Below are 19,520 nucleotides of genomic sequence, written 5' to 3'. Positions count from 1 at the left end.
ACATCCAAGTCATTAATATATATGACAAACAACAGAGGGCCCAGCACTGATCCCTGCAGCACACCACTGGTCACCGGCCTCCAATCTGAAAAACAACCCTCCACTACCACTCTCTGCCTCCTATCACCAAGCCAATTTTGTTTGCAATTTGCTAGCTCACCCTGGATCCCATGCATTCGAACCTTCTGGACCAGCCTACTATGCGGGACCTTGTCAAAGGCCTTTTATGCATCTTATTCTTCTAACTCTCTACTTTGCAAATCAATACTGAAATGCTATCTTATTAACAATCTTTGATTTAAGTCAATTATGAATCACTCTGACAGAAATTAAATATTTTCTGAAGGCCAGAGAAGTAACTATTTGGTAACGGGGCTATTGAAAGTCACTGATACACATGCAAAACTTTGAAATTCCAAGCTACTGAAGAAACACACTTGCCTGTTTTATGTTTAATACTGTGAAAGTACTAAAATCTGTTTTGTAATTTATAAATATGTAATTAGCAATATCCATTTTTTCATACTTCCTGAAGCTGCTGTTTAATTTTATGCAAACAAAGCAAAATCAATGTTTGATTTTATGAATTGACAAAAAGCATACTTGAAATCCATGTTCCTCATTCCAGACATCTGATCTGGAACAATCCATGTCAGGATACAGATTTCTTGCTGGCCCCATGGAATATTTTTGGAAGTGGAGAGTGCAGGAAAAAGAAAATTATCTCCACATTTATCATTCTATACTACAGCCTCCTTTTATGTTGACTTTCTCACAAGCCCCTTCATCAGCCTTGGTTGAGGAAGAAGTTAGTTAAATTGGGTTAAAGTAAAACTAATGATACTGGACCATGAGGGCAGAGAATCCTATTTAAGTTGCATAAGTAGCTTGAAGATAATTACAGCGAAGTGTCACGGTCCTGTGTTTTTTTTTCTCTCCTCTGAAATACTGCGGTGCGCCTTTAAGACTGTAAAAGATCAGTGCATCTTTAAGGCAGAAGATACGGAGGCTCAGTGAGCCAGGATGCATTCTGGTTGCCAAGCAACAGCCAGAGAGAGAGATAGGACATGCGATTCAATGTTGCAGTTTGACTTTTTTTTAAAAATTAGCTGAGCAGCAGTCAGTTGAGAGCTCTGAGACAATTTAAACTGAAGGGAAAAAAGCTGTGCTATTTCCCTCTCAAGATTCTACAAAGCTTCAAGCTGAATTAATTCCATAAAAAATAAAGAAAGCTTCTTCTTTCACAACAAATTCTTGATATCTGCTGTGTTAATTGCTGGGGGAAAAAAGAGTTTAATACTACAACAGCTGACCTGCTGAATCCTTAGCTTGGAAGGACCTTTTGTTTTCATCGGACCTTGGAAGACTGCAAGTGAACTTTGACTGTGTTGTATTGGAAAACCATTCATCAAGAACATAACGTACAAAGACTTGTTTATTTGTTTTATTTATGAGAAAAAGATACTTTTAAAATCTACATTCTTTTAAAATCTGAACCACTGTTAATGTTGTGTATATGCATGTGAATGCTGAAGATAGATTTTTAAATAAGAAGTTATAAGGTCTTTAGATATTGGTTTATCTTAATAATGTTTAAGATTTTAGTTTTCTTTTCAATAAATAGTTAATTTGTTGATATATAAAGATACCTACTTTGGTTTGCCCCATTCGGGGTTATTGGATTGTTGAATTTGGCTGCTTTTTTTCCGATTTAGAAAGCTTAAAGAAATATGCTGTGAGCTGTGCAGCGACGGGTCTGAATTGACAGTGCGTTGCTCTAATCGCGATCAGAATCATTTATTTTGATTGGGGCCTTTGTCCTGAGTGGTCGTAACAGCAGAATGTAAAAGGATAATTGAATCATTCTCTTTATTTCCGTTGGACCCAGATCAATAATATACAAGAATATAAATTAATATACCTCACTAAAATTTTTCAAAATTTCAATATCCTGACTACAGTAATCCATTTATCTAATGCCTTATTTGTATTGGTAGTTCAATGATGTCCTGGAAACAGCTTGTGTATCCGAATATAAGTTTTATAGAGGAAGTTGGTAAAAAGTAAATACATTTTATCAGAGTAAATAAGTTAGTCCATAGTAAATAAATCAGTAGTTTTGACTGAGTTTAAAATTTCTACCAACAGGTGCTTTAAATGAGATTTTGCCATGGTAATTATCTACTGATAATTTAAAATAATATTTTATATACTGTGTTATTGGGAAATTTCACCCATTAAAATTAGCCATTTTTCAAACCAAATTAAAACAATTGCAGTTGATTTTAACTTTCAATGGTGACGGGAAATGGGTAATAGTGGATCTGCCACTCATTATGAATGCTAGCTAATTTTTCACAGTGGAAGGAAAACCAAGGCGAAGTATATACTGGTGAGATGTTTCACGATTGCCTATGATCCACTAATGCCTATTTTTTACCACTGCCCAAGGTTAAAATGAATCCTTTAATCTTTACCTCACTACTGAAATACATGCATAGAAAATATAACAGAAAATGCTTGGTATTTTATGTGATTTTTCACACTGATCACTCATTTATACTACCAATTACAGTTTAACCATACTTGGAAGCTATAGGGATTGATTTTAACTTTCCGCAGGCACAGAAAATGGACAGTTGTGAATCGGTCGCCCATTATACACATGCCCTATTTTCCTTTTCATTGAACTCAATGAGATCAATTTTTAAGGCTCCAACTTTAGGGTTTCTGTAACATAGTCACATCATAAAGTATTTGCTATTTGGTGTAAAAATACATCTGTTTTCATTTCATAATGTTTCAATAGTACTGAGCACAGAACAAAGACAATAGTTTCAGTGCAAGTAGAAATTGGTTAAAGAATAGTGTACCTTTCTTCACAGTTTGGCAGGCTTTCTCCTCTAGCTTCTTGAGACATTCTTCTTGCTCGTTCATCATCTTCATTCCTAACAGTAAGACTGCAAGGTAGTAAATAAAATCATTTTATCTAGGTACAGGAGCAGATGCCAATGGTGTGTTACTCACAAAAGAAATTCAGGCTGACCAATAGTAATCTTCTTGACTACTGAAAATGAAGATAGGGAAGAATCTCTGAAGTGTTTCCTTCAGGCTAGTGCAGCAGTTTTCAAAATCAATAACATTCACTGGCAATATTATTTGGCCTTGCTGTCAGTACAAAAAAATTAAATTGCAAGTTGTAATCACTTATTACCTGTTGTGATAATAGCAAGCTAGCCAATCTGAATTATTTTTGTTATTTGTAATATGCACTAATTGATTTCCCATGGCATTGCTCACAGACAAATTTATGTCTATCTCTCGCTTCCTCTTCAAGTAATGATCCTCCTCCTTGTCTCCCACTCTCGAAATTCTTTGTGACTCATTCATTTTCTATTGTTGTGTCTGTATCTGTCTTCCTCTTTCTGCTTCCTCTTTATGCAAGGCTGTCCTTCCCTCTATCTTCTCTCTCTTCCGTATGTCTCCCACTCTGTGAATTCCTGTCATTCTTTCCTTGTGTCTCTAACTGTCTATATGTCTTTAAAATCATAGAATCTCTGAACTTAACAATACAGAAGACTATTTAGTCCATAGATTTTGTACTTGCTCTCTAAGCCCATTTCCCTGGCCTTTTAGAAATTTCCTTTTCAAATTGTTATCCACTTCTCTTATAAAATCTAGCATAGATTTTACTTCCCCCAATAGTTCTGATAGGGCATTCCATGTCCTAAGCAAAGAAATTCCCTTTATGTTCTTTTGGTGATGATTTTAATTTCATGTCCTCTAGTTGCTGATTCACCAACAGGTAAGAATAGTTATCCTTTATTACCTGCATCAGGAGATGGGCCTGCTCAGAGTTCTTAAGCGGTCGTTGGGTAAACTGCCAGCAAAAGGTAAGTGTTTTTAAAAACAGATTCAAAAAATCATTCTCCTGGAGTCAGGAGGAGCAGAAGGGTAAATATGTCTAAAACGGAACATAAAATTCTAAATACAACTTAACCAGTGATTTGTATAGGTGATAACTACCTGATCCCAAAATTAATGGAGCAATGGCAATGCTGGAGGAATAAACCTTCAAATGTTCATCGGAGATTGATAAAGAAGTGACTGGATAACTTGCCCAGTGAGTTTTTTTTAAAACTATTGTGGGGAAGCAGCCTGACTCCTTAATGCCTTGCTGATTGCCCAGTTCATCCAGTGCACACACGTAAAGGTTTGCTTTGGTGAAACAATAACATGGTTAATAGTTATTGTGGTTGGTTGGATGGAAGCTAATACTGCAGAAGGCTTCACTTTTGATTTCTTTTTCATTTTTAACTTTTACTGATCTTTTCATTCTGAGAACTTCAAAAAATATTTATTGACATTTCTAATATCATTCCACAGCAGTACAATTATTCATTTTATCGAAACAAACTGGGCTACACAAATGCTTCACATTGCACATACATATTGCATGTGTACTTTTGTGTCAGTTTAACACAAGTTTGCACTTGTTTCCTGGAGAACTTGTGGCTTGATTTGTTTCATTTCGGTGAACTGGCTACTTTCTGGTGCATCTTGAACGTTTACAAAATTTTAGTTCCTAAGTTAAGTGGCTTCTTTTGTTATTGCCTCTATTCTTTATATCTTCCAACCTCCAAACTAAATGCCAAGAAAGAGGACAGCCTACCTGCTTCCAGGCCTTTGCCAATGTCATTGCAGATTGAAGAGGCGCATAAGCAAGTGATTCATAATGACTTGCCCTTTGACTATTGTTATCTTCTTGTTTAGTGGCTCACTGTTTATCCAGTTAAGCTGGTTACTTCATTGTGTTACTTCATACAGCACATTCATAGTGCTCCTCAAGTACAGAAAGACACAACAGAGCCCTTTTCATGCTGATAAACAAAGAATAAACATTGAATGGGAGGGAGGAAAGATAGAAGGGCAAAAACTGGATCAAGGAGAAGGTTCTGAGAGGTTTTGGAAAGCAGGCAGAAAGGTAACAAGGCAGACTTATTCAGAGAAGGCATTCCAGATGGTAGAGATGTAATAGCTGCAGCAATGGCAGCTGATAGAGCAAAGGGAGCAGGAATAAGCAGAAAACCAATATTGGAGGAGCAGAGATGGGGTGGGGTAAGGCCATGGAGGCATATGAAGGGGAGGTGAAGATTCTTAAAATCAATTAATTCCTCATCCTTTCTTTCAAATCCAACATAGACATGTGTTCCGAATTTTACCGGCCCCTCGACACTGCGAGTCGCGGCACGGGGGCCGGTAAAATTCTGCGGGGAGAGGCCAGCCTCGACCCCCGACGTCGAGAAGGGCCTGCTGCATATTACCGGCGGCGGGTGGAACTCAGTGCGGCCCCCCTGCTGCTTGGCGGCAGCACCCCAATTACCATCTTAAAACATGGTACTTACCTCTGCAGATTATACAGCACGTCGCCTCTCGATGCACACTTCAGGATTTTAAGTTGAAGGGGCAGCCGTCACATGCCGTCCCATTCCCGAACAGAAAAGCCGGCGGGTCATCAAAGGCAGAAGGTTTCGCTACAGAAGGTAAGTTCTGATATTCAGGGGTCTCACTCTGCTTACCGGAAGGGAGGAGGGAGGGGGGATATTCAGGGATCTCAGCTCTGCATTCTTAAAGGGAGGAGGAAGGGGGACCGGGATTACTGGAGGGAAAACTCTGCAGGCATGAAGGGAGGTACTGTGTACCCTCTCTCCATTAACAGTGAACGCTCTGCGTTTGTTTGTGTGTGTGAAGGAGCAATGGCACTCCAGTCACCCTGTGTGTGGAGGGTCCCAGAAAGGGTAGAAGAGTTAAGGTTATATGGATGGTGGGGCAATTGATGCAGCAGGTAGGATCTTGATGTGGTCATGCTGTGCCACTCTGAGTGTTAGCCAAGATGGGCAATGCCATGCCATGCCACATAGTTGATCCATGAAATCACCTGATGTACCCATCAACACCAATCCCTGCCTTGTTAGGAACCTTGGAATACATGCAGGGTTCAACTTTATTTATCACATGGAAAAAGAATGGCTCATCCTACATTGCTCCTGAGGATCCGTATGCGACAGAGGCAAAATCGACAGGCAGGTGCGATCCATGTAGAGGCCCCCGGTCATGAGCAGCAGTCCCCAAGGGCAGCTCGCCGTTACAGTTGCTGTGCATCTACTGGCCCCACATGACATGCCATCAGATGTCAGAGCACCAATGTCAGAGGCGATTGCGCATGTAGAGAGGGTGGTGACACATCTCTGTGCCCTGCTCAAGGATGACCTACAGCCCATGGGCTTCAGTGGACATCCTATGCCTGCGATCCTCATAGTGGTAGCGGTTCTCAAGCTTGACATCTATGTGTGGGGTCACACAGTCAGCAGTACACTGCTGCATCAAGGAGGTCACCGATGCCCTGCACTGGAGGGCCAGTGAGCATGTCCGCTTCAGGACGGACTCTCACAGCCAGGTCCAGAGGGTCATCGGTTTCAGCACCATTGCCGGAGAGCCATAGGTTTTAATGTTCATAGACTGTGCCATGTGGCATCTAGGTGAAGCTGGTATGTGATCACTGGAGATGCTTCATGCAAATCTGTGCCCGTTTCTCAGGCAGCTGCCATGACACCTGGACCCTGTGCCAGTCCCAGCTGCTACCGCTGTTCACTGAACTGGTTCAGATGGAGGGGTGGCTTCTTGGAAACAAGGGCTATCCCTTGCAGACATGGCTCCTGACACCAGTGAGAGACTCCACCACTGCTGCAGAGGAGCAATACAACGCCAGCCACTGAGCTACAAGAGCCACCATTGAGCAGGCGACCAGCATACTGAAAGAGCGCTTCCAATGCCTGGATAGATAGGGTGATGTCCTGTACTACAGGCAGAAAAGGTCAGCTCCTTTCTTTGATGCTTGCTGTGCTCTGCACAACTGCGCACCCAATAGGGGGCAGGATTCGCATGAGGAGGAGCGACATCACAGGCCACCATGGCATCCACAGCAAGACGCCTGTCTCATGTCCAGTGGGGTGACAAGGATTCTCAGTTGAATCATGTGCAGATGAGGGAGTTGCGTGTTTCCCATGCATGCATGTCAATGGCCATGGCCATCATCCCTTCATGCATGGCCATTGCATGCTGGGTCTAGATGTGCTTCCATCTCATCCTTCTCCTCGGAGGTGGCGCACTTAATACTGTCCTCCGTTGCCCGTTCAACCCTTCTCTCTGCACCAGGTTGTGTAGAGCACAGAACACCACCACAATAAGGGAGGCCCTCGAGGGGTTGTATTAGAGGACTCCCCCAGAATGGTCGAAGCATCTGAACTGCATTTTCGGAAGGCCAATTGCCTGCTCGATGATTGCCCTTGCAGTCACATGGTAGCAGTTGTATGCTTCCTCTGCCTTGGTGTTGGGGTGCCGCACTGGTGTGAGCATCCATGTCTTTAGTGGGTAACCCTTATCACCCAGGATCTATCCACAAAGGCGTTCAGGTGGAGTGAGCAGTTGAGGCACCAGGCACTGTCCCAGGATGAACGAGCCATGGCAGCTTCCCGGGAATCTTGCGCACACCTCGAGGATCCTTTTGTGGTGGTCACAGACAATTTGAACATTAAGGGAGTGGAACCTGTTCCTGTTCATGAATGTGCCTGGTTGCTCTGAGGGATACATGTTGGCCACGTGTGCAGTCATAACCCCCTGGACCTGGGGGAATTCTGCCATGGCGCCGAATCAGTTTGCCCTCTTGGCCTTACTGGCCTGATTGGTGTGAAACCTGATGTATTTTCCTGCAATCTTGAACAAGGTGTCTGTCAATTGCTTGATGCAACAGAGGGCCGCTGACTGATGTCTCCAGATGATCCCTGGAATGACCATGTAGTGAAAATGAGCACCATGGTCACCTTCACTGCCATGGCAATGGGTGCCCACCACATCCCAGTGGCCTCAAGTTCTCCTCCAGCATTCTGCATAGGTTTGTGACCACTTGTCTCCACAGACAGTTTTTGGAGACATTGGTGCTCGGACTTTTCCGTAGCCTCTATCGGTGCACACTTTGCGCCAGGTACCGCCTTTCTCGAACATTTGACTGCCTTAATGCCCCGATGCGCTCTCCATGTCCACATTCCTTTGCAGCATCATGCTGCTGGTGCTCCTCTGTCTGCTGCTGCTCCCTTGCGTTGCCTGTAATCACTGCAGCGGACCTGGGAGTTACCCTTCCAGTTACAGCCCTCTGCACTGGCTTTCCACACAGCTGTTCCTCTAAAGGTCCCTGCCTTCTACTCTCTGCCCTGTGCTTTCGCACTTGTAAATGTGGCAGAACTGAAAGGTTGTTAGTTACAGCCAACACTCACCAGCCACTCAGCTCTCACCTCCTATGAGCTGGTGAGCCGCTGAAGCTCCGTGGGAGCCATGCACCCCATGGAAATTTATAAACGAAGTGAAATATCATCTTCAGTTGGCAACTTAACAGGTTCAATTGGATGTCCGCCACTAGCCTGTGTAGTGCCAATCCCGCAGTCTGACTGCCCCTGGGAAATCTGGCCAGTGGCAGGAAGATGTCAGGAATCCGCTCTGGCTTGTTTGCCCACTATTTGCACCACCCCCCCCCCACCCCCCCACCAGCCTCCATGTTCATCACCACAGGGCCAGTAAAATTCCATCCTATTTTTCAGGGCCTCAGTATGATATGCAAAATCACTGTAAAAATTAAGTAAAACTTTTTTAATGCTTCCATTTTAAATAGAAACATAGAAAATAGGAGCAGGTGTAGGCCACTTGGCCCTTTGAGCCTGCTCTGCCATTCATTATGATCATTGCTGATCATCCAACTCGGTAACCTGTTCCCGCTTTCACCCCATACCCTTTGAACCCTTTAAACCCAAGAGCTATATCTAACTCCTTTTTGAAAACATACAATGCTCAACTGCTTTCTGTGATAGTGAATTCCACAGGCTCACCACTCTCTGGGTGAAGAAATTTCTCCTCATCTCAGTCCTGAAAGGTTTACCCCTTATCCTTAGACTATGACCCCTGGTTCTGGATTCCCCCACCATCGGGAACACTCTTCCTGCATCTACCCTGTCAAGTCCTGTGAGAATTTTATAGCTTTCTATGAGATCCCCCCTCACTCTTCGGAACTCCAGCGAATATAATCCTAACTGACTAAAACTCTCCTCATACGTCAGTCCCGCCATTCCAGGAATCAGTCTGGTAAACCTTCACTGCACTCCAGCTATAACAAGAACATCCTTCCTCAGATAAGGAGACCAAAACTGTACACAATATTCCAGGTGTGGCCTCACCAAGGCCCTGTATAATTGCAGCAAGACATCCCTGTTGCTGTACTCAACTCCTCTCGCTATGAAGGCCAACATACCACTTGCCTTTTTTACTGCCTGTTGCACTTGCATGCTTACCTTCAGCGACTGGTGTACGAGAACACCCAGGTCTCGCTGCATATTCCCCTCTCTCAGTTTATAGCCATTCAAATAATAATCTGCCTTCCTGTTTTTGCTACCAAAGTGGATAACCTCACATTTATCCACATTATACTGCATCTGGCATGCATTAGCCCACTCACTCAACTTGTCCAAATCATCCTGAAACCTCTCTGCATCCTCCTCACAATTCACCTTCCCACCCAGTTTTGTGTCATCTGCAAATCTGGAGATATTACATTTAGTTCCCTCATCTAAATCATTAATGTATATTGTTAATAGCTGGGGTCCTAGCACCGATCCCTGCGGTACCACACTAGTCACTGCCTGCCATTCGGAAAAAGACCCATTTATCCCTACTCTTTGTTTCCTGTCTGCCAACCAATTTTCTATCCATCGCAATACACTACCCCCAATCCCATGTGCGTTAATTTTACATGCTAATCTCTTATGTGGGACTTTGTCAAAAGCCTTCTGAAAATCCAAATAAACCACATCCACTGGCTCCCCCTCATCAACTCTACTAGTTAAATCCTCGAAGAATTCTCATAGATTTGTCAAGCATGATTTCCCTTTTGTAAATCCATGCTGACTCTGTCCGATTCTACCACTGTTCTTCAAGTGCTCTGCTATAAAATCTTTGATAATGGACTCCAGAATTTTCCCCACGACTGATGTCAGGCTGACTGGTCTATAATTCCCTGCTTTCTCTCTACCTCCCTTTTTCAATAGTGAGGTTACATTAGCTACCCTCCAATCTGTAGGAACTGTTCCAAAGTCTATAGAATCTTGGAAGATGACCACCAATGCATCCACTATTTCTAGGGCCACTTCCTTAAGTACTCTGGGATGCATACCATCAGGCGCTGGGGATTTATTGACCTTCAATCCCATCAATTTCCCCAACACCATTTCTTTACTAATACTGATTTCTTTAAGTTCCTCTCTCTCACTAAGCCCTGTGTTCCCCAACATTTCTGGTATGATATTTGTGTCCTCCTTTGTGAAGACAGAACAAAAGTATGCATTTAGTTGGTCAGCCATTTCTTTGTTCCCCATAATAAATTCCTCTGTTTCTGACTGTGAGGGACCTACATTTGTCTTCACTAATCTTTTTCTCTTCACATACCTGTAGAAACATTTACAGTCAGTTTTTATGTTCCCCGCAAGCTTGCTCTCGTACTCTATTTTCCCCTTCTTAATCAATCCCTTGGTCCTCCTTTGCTGAATTCTAAACTGCTCCCAATCCTCAGGTCTGTTGTTTTTTCTGGCAGATTTATATGCCTCTTCCTTGGATCTAATGCTATCTCTAATTTCCCTTGTAAGTCATGGTTTGGCTACCTTCCCTGTTTTACTTTTGCACCAGACAGGGATAAACAATTATTGCAGTTCATCCATGCGCTCTTTAAATGTTTGCCATTGCCTATCCACGGTCATCCCTTTAAGTAACGTTTCCCAATCCGTCATAGTCAACTCGCGCCTCATACCTTCGTCGTTTCCTTTACTAAGATTCAGGACCCTTGTCTCAGAATCAACTACGTCACTCTCCATCTTAATGAAGAATTCTACATATTATGGTTGCTCATCCCCAAGGGGTCTCGCACCACTAGATTGTCAATTATTCCTCTCTCATTGCACAATAAATAATCTTATTCAGTTTTATTATTCTTCCTGATTTCAACATTTGGCAGTGCATTTGCCAATCGAGTGATCATAGGACAATTTATTCTATGTAATGTGCTGTTGAAAGAATATTAATTTCCTGGCCAGAATTTTATGGACCCCCACCACCCCCAAGGCTGGATTGGAAGCTGGGGAGGGGAGGCACAGAGTATCACAAGGGGAGTTGCGGGGTGGGGGATGCGGGTGGTGGGGCAGAAGGCCCATTGCCTCCCCGTCGCCCAGTGATCTTCCTGGGAGTGAGATAGGCCAACGATGGCCTTCCCACCCAGAGGCCAATTGTGGCCCTTAAGTGGCCTATTAATGGCCACTTAAGGGCCTCTCCTTCCGCCGCTGGGATATGATCCCTGCCTGTGGGCTTGGGGAGGTTGTCCCTCCTCCGTGGGCAATTTGTGGCCCACAGAGGAACCCCACCAGGAACAACCTCTTGGGTCCCTCCTCCCCCTAGACTGAACGACCAACCACCCACCCCCCACCCCTCAACCCCCTCATCCCCCTTGCCGAGGCTTTCCAGACTGGTCCCAGCGACCCCGCCTCACCTACCTCTGTTTTGGGGTTCCAGCGCTGGGCCTGGGTCTGAGGCCTCTGCAGTACCGGCAGTGACCGCCACTCCCTGTGGCGTTGCCAATACTGCTGAGCTGCCAGCCCGCTGATTGGCCGAAAGCTCTTGGAGGCAGGATCCCTGTCCCTTTAAAGTCGGGATCCCGACTCCTAAAACTTTGAATCAAAAAGACCGGTGGATCGCTCTGGGGAGGGCACAAAAAGGCAGAGGCGGGGATCCCACCACCTTTTCAGCCCAGCGCCGGGAGCCCCGCCTCCAGCACAAAATCCAGCCCTTTAGTGGAAAAGGGACATTGCAAGGAATGCATGATTTGGCCAGTATAGAAAATGCCACAATGCAAAATAAGGGTTCTGAGGCTATGTCATGTTGTGGCAGGGACACAAGAAATTTATTGACGTGAGGATACTTGGTACTGGGTGCGATAATTGTGGAGAATTTCTATTCTCCAACAGATTGATAGGGACTAATGTTCCAAAATAAGTAACACAAATGCTTGCAACTTTAGATCAGCACAACCTGCTAAAGGTGGATTAATCCTTCAGAGCTTTAAGTATTGTAAAAACAAGTTGTGGGTAAAGTGGCAGCTTTATCTGAGGAGACCTATAGTTAAGTAAAATAATAGACGGAGAGGAGAGGAAGGGAAACAACACTCTGGGGACAATTTTTTAGCGCACCCCATGTGGCCAAGTTCCCAAAGTTGTTGAAGTCAAGGTATAGGAGCCCTGTATCATTGAAAAATACCAATGCATACTCAGCATGCATTGCTAGGCTGCACAGTTTGAGGGATCTTCAAAGGGGGTCCATCTTTCCAAATCTTTGGTGTTACAGGGCTGCACTGTGTGGATGGGAAATTTTTCTGCTGATTCCGGCACAAAATTAGGTTGCCACTTTATGCTGCTCCAGGATATTAAGCTAAAAAAGAAAAGAGTTAACAAAGTGAGCATTGGTCCCATAGAAAGTGAATCTGGGGAATTAATAATGGATAATAAGGAGATGGCAGATGAATTGAACAGATATTTTGCATTGGTCTTCACTATTGAGGATACAAGTAACATCCCAGTATTAGCTGTAAGTCAGGAAATGGAAGGGAGGTACGACCTCAGGAAAATTACAATCACCAGGGAAGTGGTACGGAACAAATTGTTGGAGCTGCGGGCTGACAAGTCCCCGTGTCCTGATGGATTTCATCCTAGGGGATTAAAAGAAGTGGCTAGTGAGACAGTTGATGCGTTAGTTTTAATTTTCCAAAATTCCCGACATTCCGGGAAGGTTCCGTTAGTTTGGAAAATAGCGAATGTAACTCCTTTATTCAAAAAGTGAGGGAGGCAGAAAGCAGGAAACTACAGGCCAGTTAGCTTAACATCAGTCTTAGGGAAAATGTTCTAAACTATTACTAAAGACGGTATCGCAGGGCATTCAGAAAAATTTAAGGTAATCAGGAAGAGTTAACATGGTTTTGTGAAAGGGAAATCGTATTTAACCAATTTATTGGAGTTCTTTGAGGGAGGTACATGTGCCGTGGATAAAGGGGGATGTATGGTACTTAGATTTCCAGAAGGCATTTGATAAGGTGCCACATCAAAGGTTATTGCAGAAAATAAAAGCTCATGGTGTAGGGGATAACATAGTGGCATGGATAGAAGATTGGCTAGCTAACAGGAAACAGAGAGTAGGCATAAATGGGTCATTTTCTGGTTGGCAAGATGTAACGAATGGTGTGCCACAGGGATCTGTGCTGGGGTCTCAACTTTTTACAATTTATATCAATGACTTAGATGAAGGGACTGAAGGTACGGTTGCTAAATTTGTTGATGACACAAAGATAGGTAGGAAAGTAAGAGGACTTAAGAGGGCGACAAAGGGATATAAATAGGTTAAGTGAGTGGGCAAAGACTGGCAAATGGAATATAATGTGGGAAAGTGTGAGATTGTCCACTTTGGCAGGAAGAATAAAAAAAGAAGCATATTATCTAAATGGTTAGAGATTGCAGAGCTCTGAGATGCAGAGGGAGGTGGTGTCCCAGTGCATGAATCACAAAAGGTTAGTATGCAGATACAGCACGTAATTAGGAAAGCTAACAGAATACTATTGTTTATCGAGAGAGAAATTGATTACAAAAGTAGGGAGGTTATGCTTCAGCTATACAGGGCATTGGTGAGACCACATCTGGAGTACTGTGTACAGTATTGGTCTCCTTATTTAAGGAAGGATGTAAATGCGTTGGAGGCAGTACAGAGGTTTACCAGACTAATATTTGGAATGGGCGGGTTGTCTTATGAGGAAAGATTGGACAGGCCAGGCTTGTATCGCTGGAATTTAGAAGAGTAAGAGGTGACTTGATTGAAACATATAAGATCCTGAGGGGCCTTGACAGGGTGAATGTGGAAAGGATGTTTCCCCTTGTGGGAGAATCTAGAACTAGGGGTCACTGTTTAAAAATAAGGGGTCGCCTATTTAAGACAGAGATGAGGAGAATTTTTTCTGCTGTGGGTCGTGAGTCTTTGGAATTCTCTTCCTCAAAAGGTGGTGGAAGCAGAGTCTTTGAATATTTTTAAGGCAGAGGTAGATAGATTCTTGATAAGCAAGGGGGTGAAAGGTTATCAGGGGTAGGTGGAAATGTTGAGTAATCAGTTCAGCCATGAACTTATTGAATATTGGAATAGGCTCAAATGGCCGAATGGTCTACTCCTGCTCCTAATTTGTATGTTCGTATGTCGCATGTCTTCCTATAACCTATTTGCCGTGAGTGTCAAATTGAAAGTGGTAGTCTTACCCAGAACTCGTCCAGGCCAATTAGATTTGCTGAACCCAGAAAAACAGTAGGGTTCAATAGAGGTCAGGTTTGCAAAAAGCACACTGCTTGACTGATACTGGGACAAGCAGAGGAGGGAAGAAAGATGGCCTTATTATTATCGTCAGCTATGTCAGTTAATTAGATTATATACATGATATTTCTAGATATTTAGGAAAATTGAATTATAATTTAAATTATCTGCCATTTTCTCCTGTTTATATGAGTGGACTATTCATCATTTGGTGACTTTTTTACATTTGCTACGAGCCCCCACCACCACAATATATACTGGAGTTAGTTTACATTGATGCATCAATATAAATGTAGAAGAAATAAATCCTGTGAATAGACGAAACACCACTAATGTTGTAGTCTGTTAAATCCATATTTTATGCATGTATTATTAACAGTAACAAGGTGTACAAACAGTACATTAAATTTTTATTATGATTACTTTCTTTTTTGTACCATTCAGTATTGAAATTTATGGGTATTATTTTAGATACATTTCTCCTATGTAATACTAACCTTAGACATACTATGGTGGTTTGATTTCAATATATAGTGATCAGGCTGAACAGGGAAGGCTGGAGAGAAAAGCAGAAAATTCTTTCTGAATTTATAATTATATATCTGCTTGTTACTTGAAGTGTTGCTAAGCTGTGACATTAGGAAAATAAAATTGTAAATGGCACTGGAGTACAGTGCCATGCACTGAAGTTGCCAGTATTTGTTTTTGTATCTTTATTTTGAGGTTATTAGAGATCCTTTCAAAAATACAAGCCACAAATATTAATGATTCCTATTATTTGATACCCCATGGCACTGAGACAACATTTCTTTTAAAGCAATTACAAGACTGCAGTTTTATAATACTTCTCCAGTTACAATTTTGTAAGGTACCTGCATTGATGATTCCTTTTACTGTCAATTTTGCTCCTTTTAAATCAAACCATATCCAATTTATTCCATATCAAGTCGATGCTTGCTATTTACTTTGTTTGCAGCAATTCCTCTTGAAATCAGTTGTCAATTGTAAGTCATGGAATATAATTTGATATTTTTAACAAAGGAATATCCAATGAAATACAGCTAAATACTGTGGGATAATATTAGAATAGAAGCAATATGAAGCTATGACTACTGTGATGGGACAACATTTCTATACCATATTTATCTTCTGGTTGTACATGTATTGTAAAACTGTCAGCCTCAATATTAACATAACCTGGCAAGAATGGGGTGCACATAAATAATGTTTATCTCTCTACTGGAAAATATATTATAGATATTTATTGACTGAAGGCATGGCAAATAAGTAAAGATGAACAAAAATATTTGTCACCTATTTTCTACTTGCAGCATCAGCTGCATTCATGCAAGGTTTAGGCGCAATACTCAACTTCTCGTAAATTTGCCTACTGTGCAACTTTGTCCCCATTCCACAAGCTTAAAAAAGCACATCGCAATGCACCAATAAGCAACTTTAATTTCTCATCCTGTCTAATTATACAAATTTGCAAAACAGGGAGCGGAATTTTCATTAGCGATACGTAAGGCTAGCGAAATAGTGCGGATGATTTTCTGGGAGCTGTTCTACTGATCCATGCTATCCTCCACCACTTCTGGGATTCTGCATTGGAAATGACAGGGGTGTGAATAGGACTGTCCAAATGTGACTGCAAGGTCAGGTCATTAAAATAATCTAAATACTCTCTTGATGGTCATAATTAGTGAATGGAGGGGGAGTCATCCAGTCCAACTCGGCAGCCCTTAAAGACTGCGGAGAAAATTACTTTGAAGTAGCTGCAAAATTTCATCCAATCTTGAATAAGTTTTTAAATATTTATCATCCTTTCCAAAGGCTGTATGGGAGACAGAAGACCAAAAGCAATGAAAGGCAAACCCAAAGATAAAAGGAAAAAGTGGAGCTTCTGGATAAGTGGCAGAATATCTAACTTCCTGTTTCGTGTCTGGTGAAGTGGAATCATGGAAAGGTGATAGAATCCTGTGATTAAGAAAGCAGGGAGCTCTCCAGAAATGGAATCTGAATGGATTTAGCATTAATTTAACATTAGGAAGACCACAAACCTAAAGGATATGATGCGACAAGACTACTGCAGACTCGCCACACTGAGGTGTCCTGAGCTTAATAGATCAAGACTGCAGTGATGAGTAGAAACCAGTTGATGATCGTGGTGGTGTTATGCAACATTGGAGTATCTTTCTGGTTTGCAAGAACGGTTAATGAGGCTAAATGAAATGGACAGCAGAAGATGGTGGTGAGCTGCCTTCTTGAACCACTGTAGTCCATGTGGTGTAGGTACACCCACAGTGCTCTTAGGGAGGGAATTCCAGGATTTTGACCCAGCAACAAGGAAGGAATGGAGTTATAGTTCCAAATCAGAATGGTGTGTGACTTGGAGAGGAATTTGCATGTGGTGTTCCCATGCGTCTGCTGCACTTATTCTTCTAGGTGGTGGAGGTCGTGGGTTTGGAAGGTGCTGTCGAAGGAGCTTGGTGAGTTGCTGTGGTGCATCTTGTAGATGATACACACTGCTGCCATTGTGCGCTGGTGATGGAGGAAGTGAATGTTTAAGGCGGTGGTGGGGTGCAAATCAAGCAGGCTGCTTTGTCCTGGATGGCGTTGAGCTCTTGAGTGTTGTTGGAACTGCACTTATCCAGTCAAGTGGACAGTATTCCATCACACTCCTGACTTGTGCCTTGTAGATAGTGGACAGGCTTTGGGGAGTCAGAAGGTGAGTTACTTGCCACAACATTCCCTGCTTCTGACCTGCTCATGTAGCCACAGTATTTATATGGCTGGTCCAGTTAAGTTTGATAGAATGTAGGAAACACAGAAATAAGGTAACCACATCTGTCAGTGGCTTTTAATGCAGCCATTTCATTTGTATTTTATTTTTGGGTTTCCTATCCAATCAGCGTTAGCGTGCATGATGTGCTCTCAACTTCAGTATTTAAAGGAACGAACCAAGCATGCAAGTTGAAGGAACTGGAGTTGGGAAAAAAATGAGAAAGTTCAGAAGCATTCAAAGGCTGCACCCTACTGCATGTTTGCCTCCCTGGATGTGTTGTTGGGGGCTGTGAGGATTCAGAGGGAGATACTCTTCCCTACTGATGGGAGGAAGAAGCCTACCGGGAACCCATAAAAGCGTGATTGGACATGACGGAAGAGGTCAGCTGCAGAAATGTAGTACCACACTCCTGAATGTAGTACAGGAAGCGGTTTAATCACCTAACCAGGCAGGAAAGGCGAGTACAGTAGCAGATTCACGTGCAGCCCAATGTCAGATATCACGATATCTGGGATGCCGTGTGTAGCAAAAATTCTTCTTAAAGATTTAATCAAAGCCATGAACTCTGGCCATGTAATAGCTTAACTTCAACACCTCAAGTAAGAGTCAACGACAATAAGGAACATCTCTTTCGCTCAAAGAGATCCATTTCTAGGTGCCCCCATGGTCTGGATGGAAATGGACAGACATTCGTGGCTCTCTCACCTCTTGTCTGGTAGTACATGTGAAACATCGGGATACCATTTCTTTTGATATCCCTGGCCACCATACTGAGCTTCTGGTTCTTGTTCTACATTCAGTGATTCCTTATTGACCTTGGTGTAATTTCTCCAAGATATCCGACCTTAAAGCTCTTGGGATGACCAATCTTTCGTTGTAGACTAGCAAATCATCCACAATACTCAGATGACCTCTTTGTTCATCATAATTTCCTTAAAACCAGGTTATGTGACATATTGCTGGCCAACCATTTTGACAATATTCTTTTCTTCTGTTGCATACCTCGTCTTTCTGCAAGTTTCTGATTACACTCAATTTTTTAGCTGTTGCTGGTAAATTCTCAGTTATTGTTGAAGCAGACTTCTACTTCATCCAGAAGTAAGATATCTCTTTCTTCAGGTCTTCCGATTGTTGTTTTTGATAATGCATCTGCTGTTATTTGTTGTTTACCTGGAACATATCCGGTCGAATTAAACCTCATTATTCCTAGTCGAAATCCTCGGAGGTAGCTTTGCTAGCTCTTTCAAATTTAGCAACGTCAAGAGTGGTTTGTGGTCAATTTCAATCTTGAACTTAAGGCCCAATACATAGTCTGAACATTTTTCGCATGCCCACGTTACTGTCAACGCTTCCTTCTCACTGACTGCATATCTCTGTTCAGTTTCAGTTAACGACAGAGAAGCGAAAGACACAGGTTTGCGTCTTCCATCCTTTTGCACTTGAAACAAGACTGCATCTAATGCTGATGCATCTGCTGCTATTATGGTCATTAACTCTGGATCACAGTATGCTAACGCCTCTGACAAAGTTAACAACTTTGATTTTCTCAAAGGATTTTTTCTGGCTTTCTCCACAATACCACATATTACTGCTCTTTAGCAGCTGTCGGAAGGGTATGTTTATAGTAGCTAAATTTGGTAAGAATTTCTCTACCTGATTCACCATTCCCATGAATCTTTGTAGCTCTGTTATTGTTTTTGGTTCTGGGAAATCTTTTATTGCCTTTGTCTTCAGTGGGTGTGCCTTGATAGCTGACCCATCAATTATGTGACCAAGGAACTTCAATGTTGTCTGTGAAAATACACACTTCTCATTTAATGTGAGGCCTGCTTCTTCTAGTTTTTGTAATACAGCTCTTACCACTGTGTCGTGTTCTTTTTGGTTTACTCCGTGAATTAAGACATCATCCATGTGACAGATTATTCCCTTTAAGCCTTCCAGGATTCTTAACATAGTTCTCTGAAAATTTCCAAGTCCGATGTTATACCAAATGGTAACCTATTGAAACATAATCTCCAAAATGGTGTTGTAAATGTTGTCAACAATTTAGACTTTTCGTCCAATAGTAACTGCCAGAATCCATGCTTTGCATCTAATAAATATGGAGCTTTTTTCCAGTTTTGCTAAACTTTCATCCACTGGGTGGATCTCTCTCTCTCTACTGGTTTAAGTTGAGTGCGGTCTACACAGATTCTTATGGATCCATTTAGTTTCTTTATTGGAACCATACCAGAACACCATCTAGTTGGTT

General features: G+C 42.4%; 1 protein-coding gene across 1 annotated transcript in view; it reads right to left on the bottom strand.

The window, feature by feature from the left end:
• rgs20 (regulator of G protein signaling 20) overlaps positions 1-19,520 on the bottom strand; it is a 212,816-nt gene that overhangs the window by 24,726 nt on the left and 168,570 nt on the right. Inside the window, exon 3 of the mRNA XM_068030868.1 lies at positions 2,874-2,960. Within this exon, the coding sequence (XP_067886969.1) occupies positions 2,874-2,960 (87 nt within the window). The remainder of the gene's footprint in view (positions 1-2,873; positions 2,961-19,520) is intronic.

This window comes from Heterodontus francisci, chromosome 5 (assembly GCF_036365525.1).
Source record: "Heterodontus francisci isolate sHetFra1 chromosome 5, sHetFra1.hap1, whole genome shotgun sequence".
Taxonomy (NCBI): Eukaryota; Metazoa; Chordata; class Chondrichthyes; order Heterodontiformes; family Heterodontidae; genus Heterodontus; species Heterodontus francisci.
The sequence above is the reverse complement of the archived record's forward strand: the minus strand, read 5'-3'. Positions and strand labels throughout refer to the sequence as shown.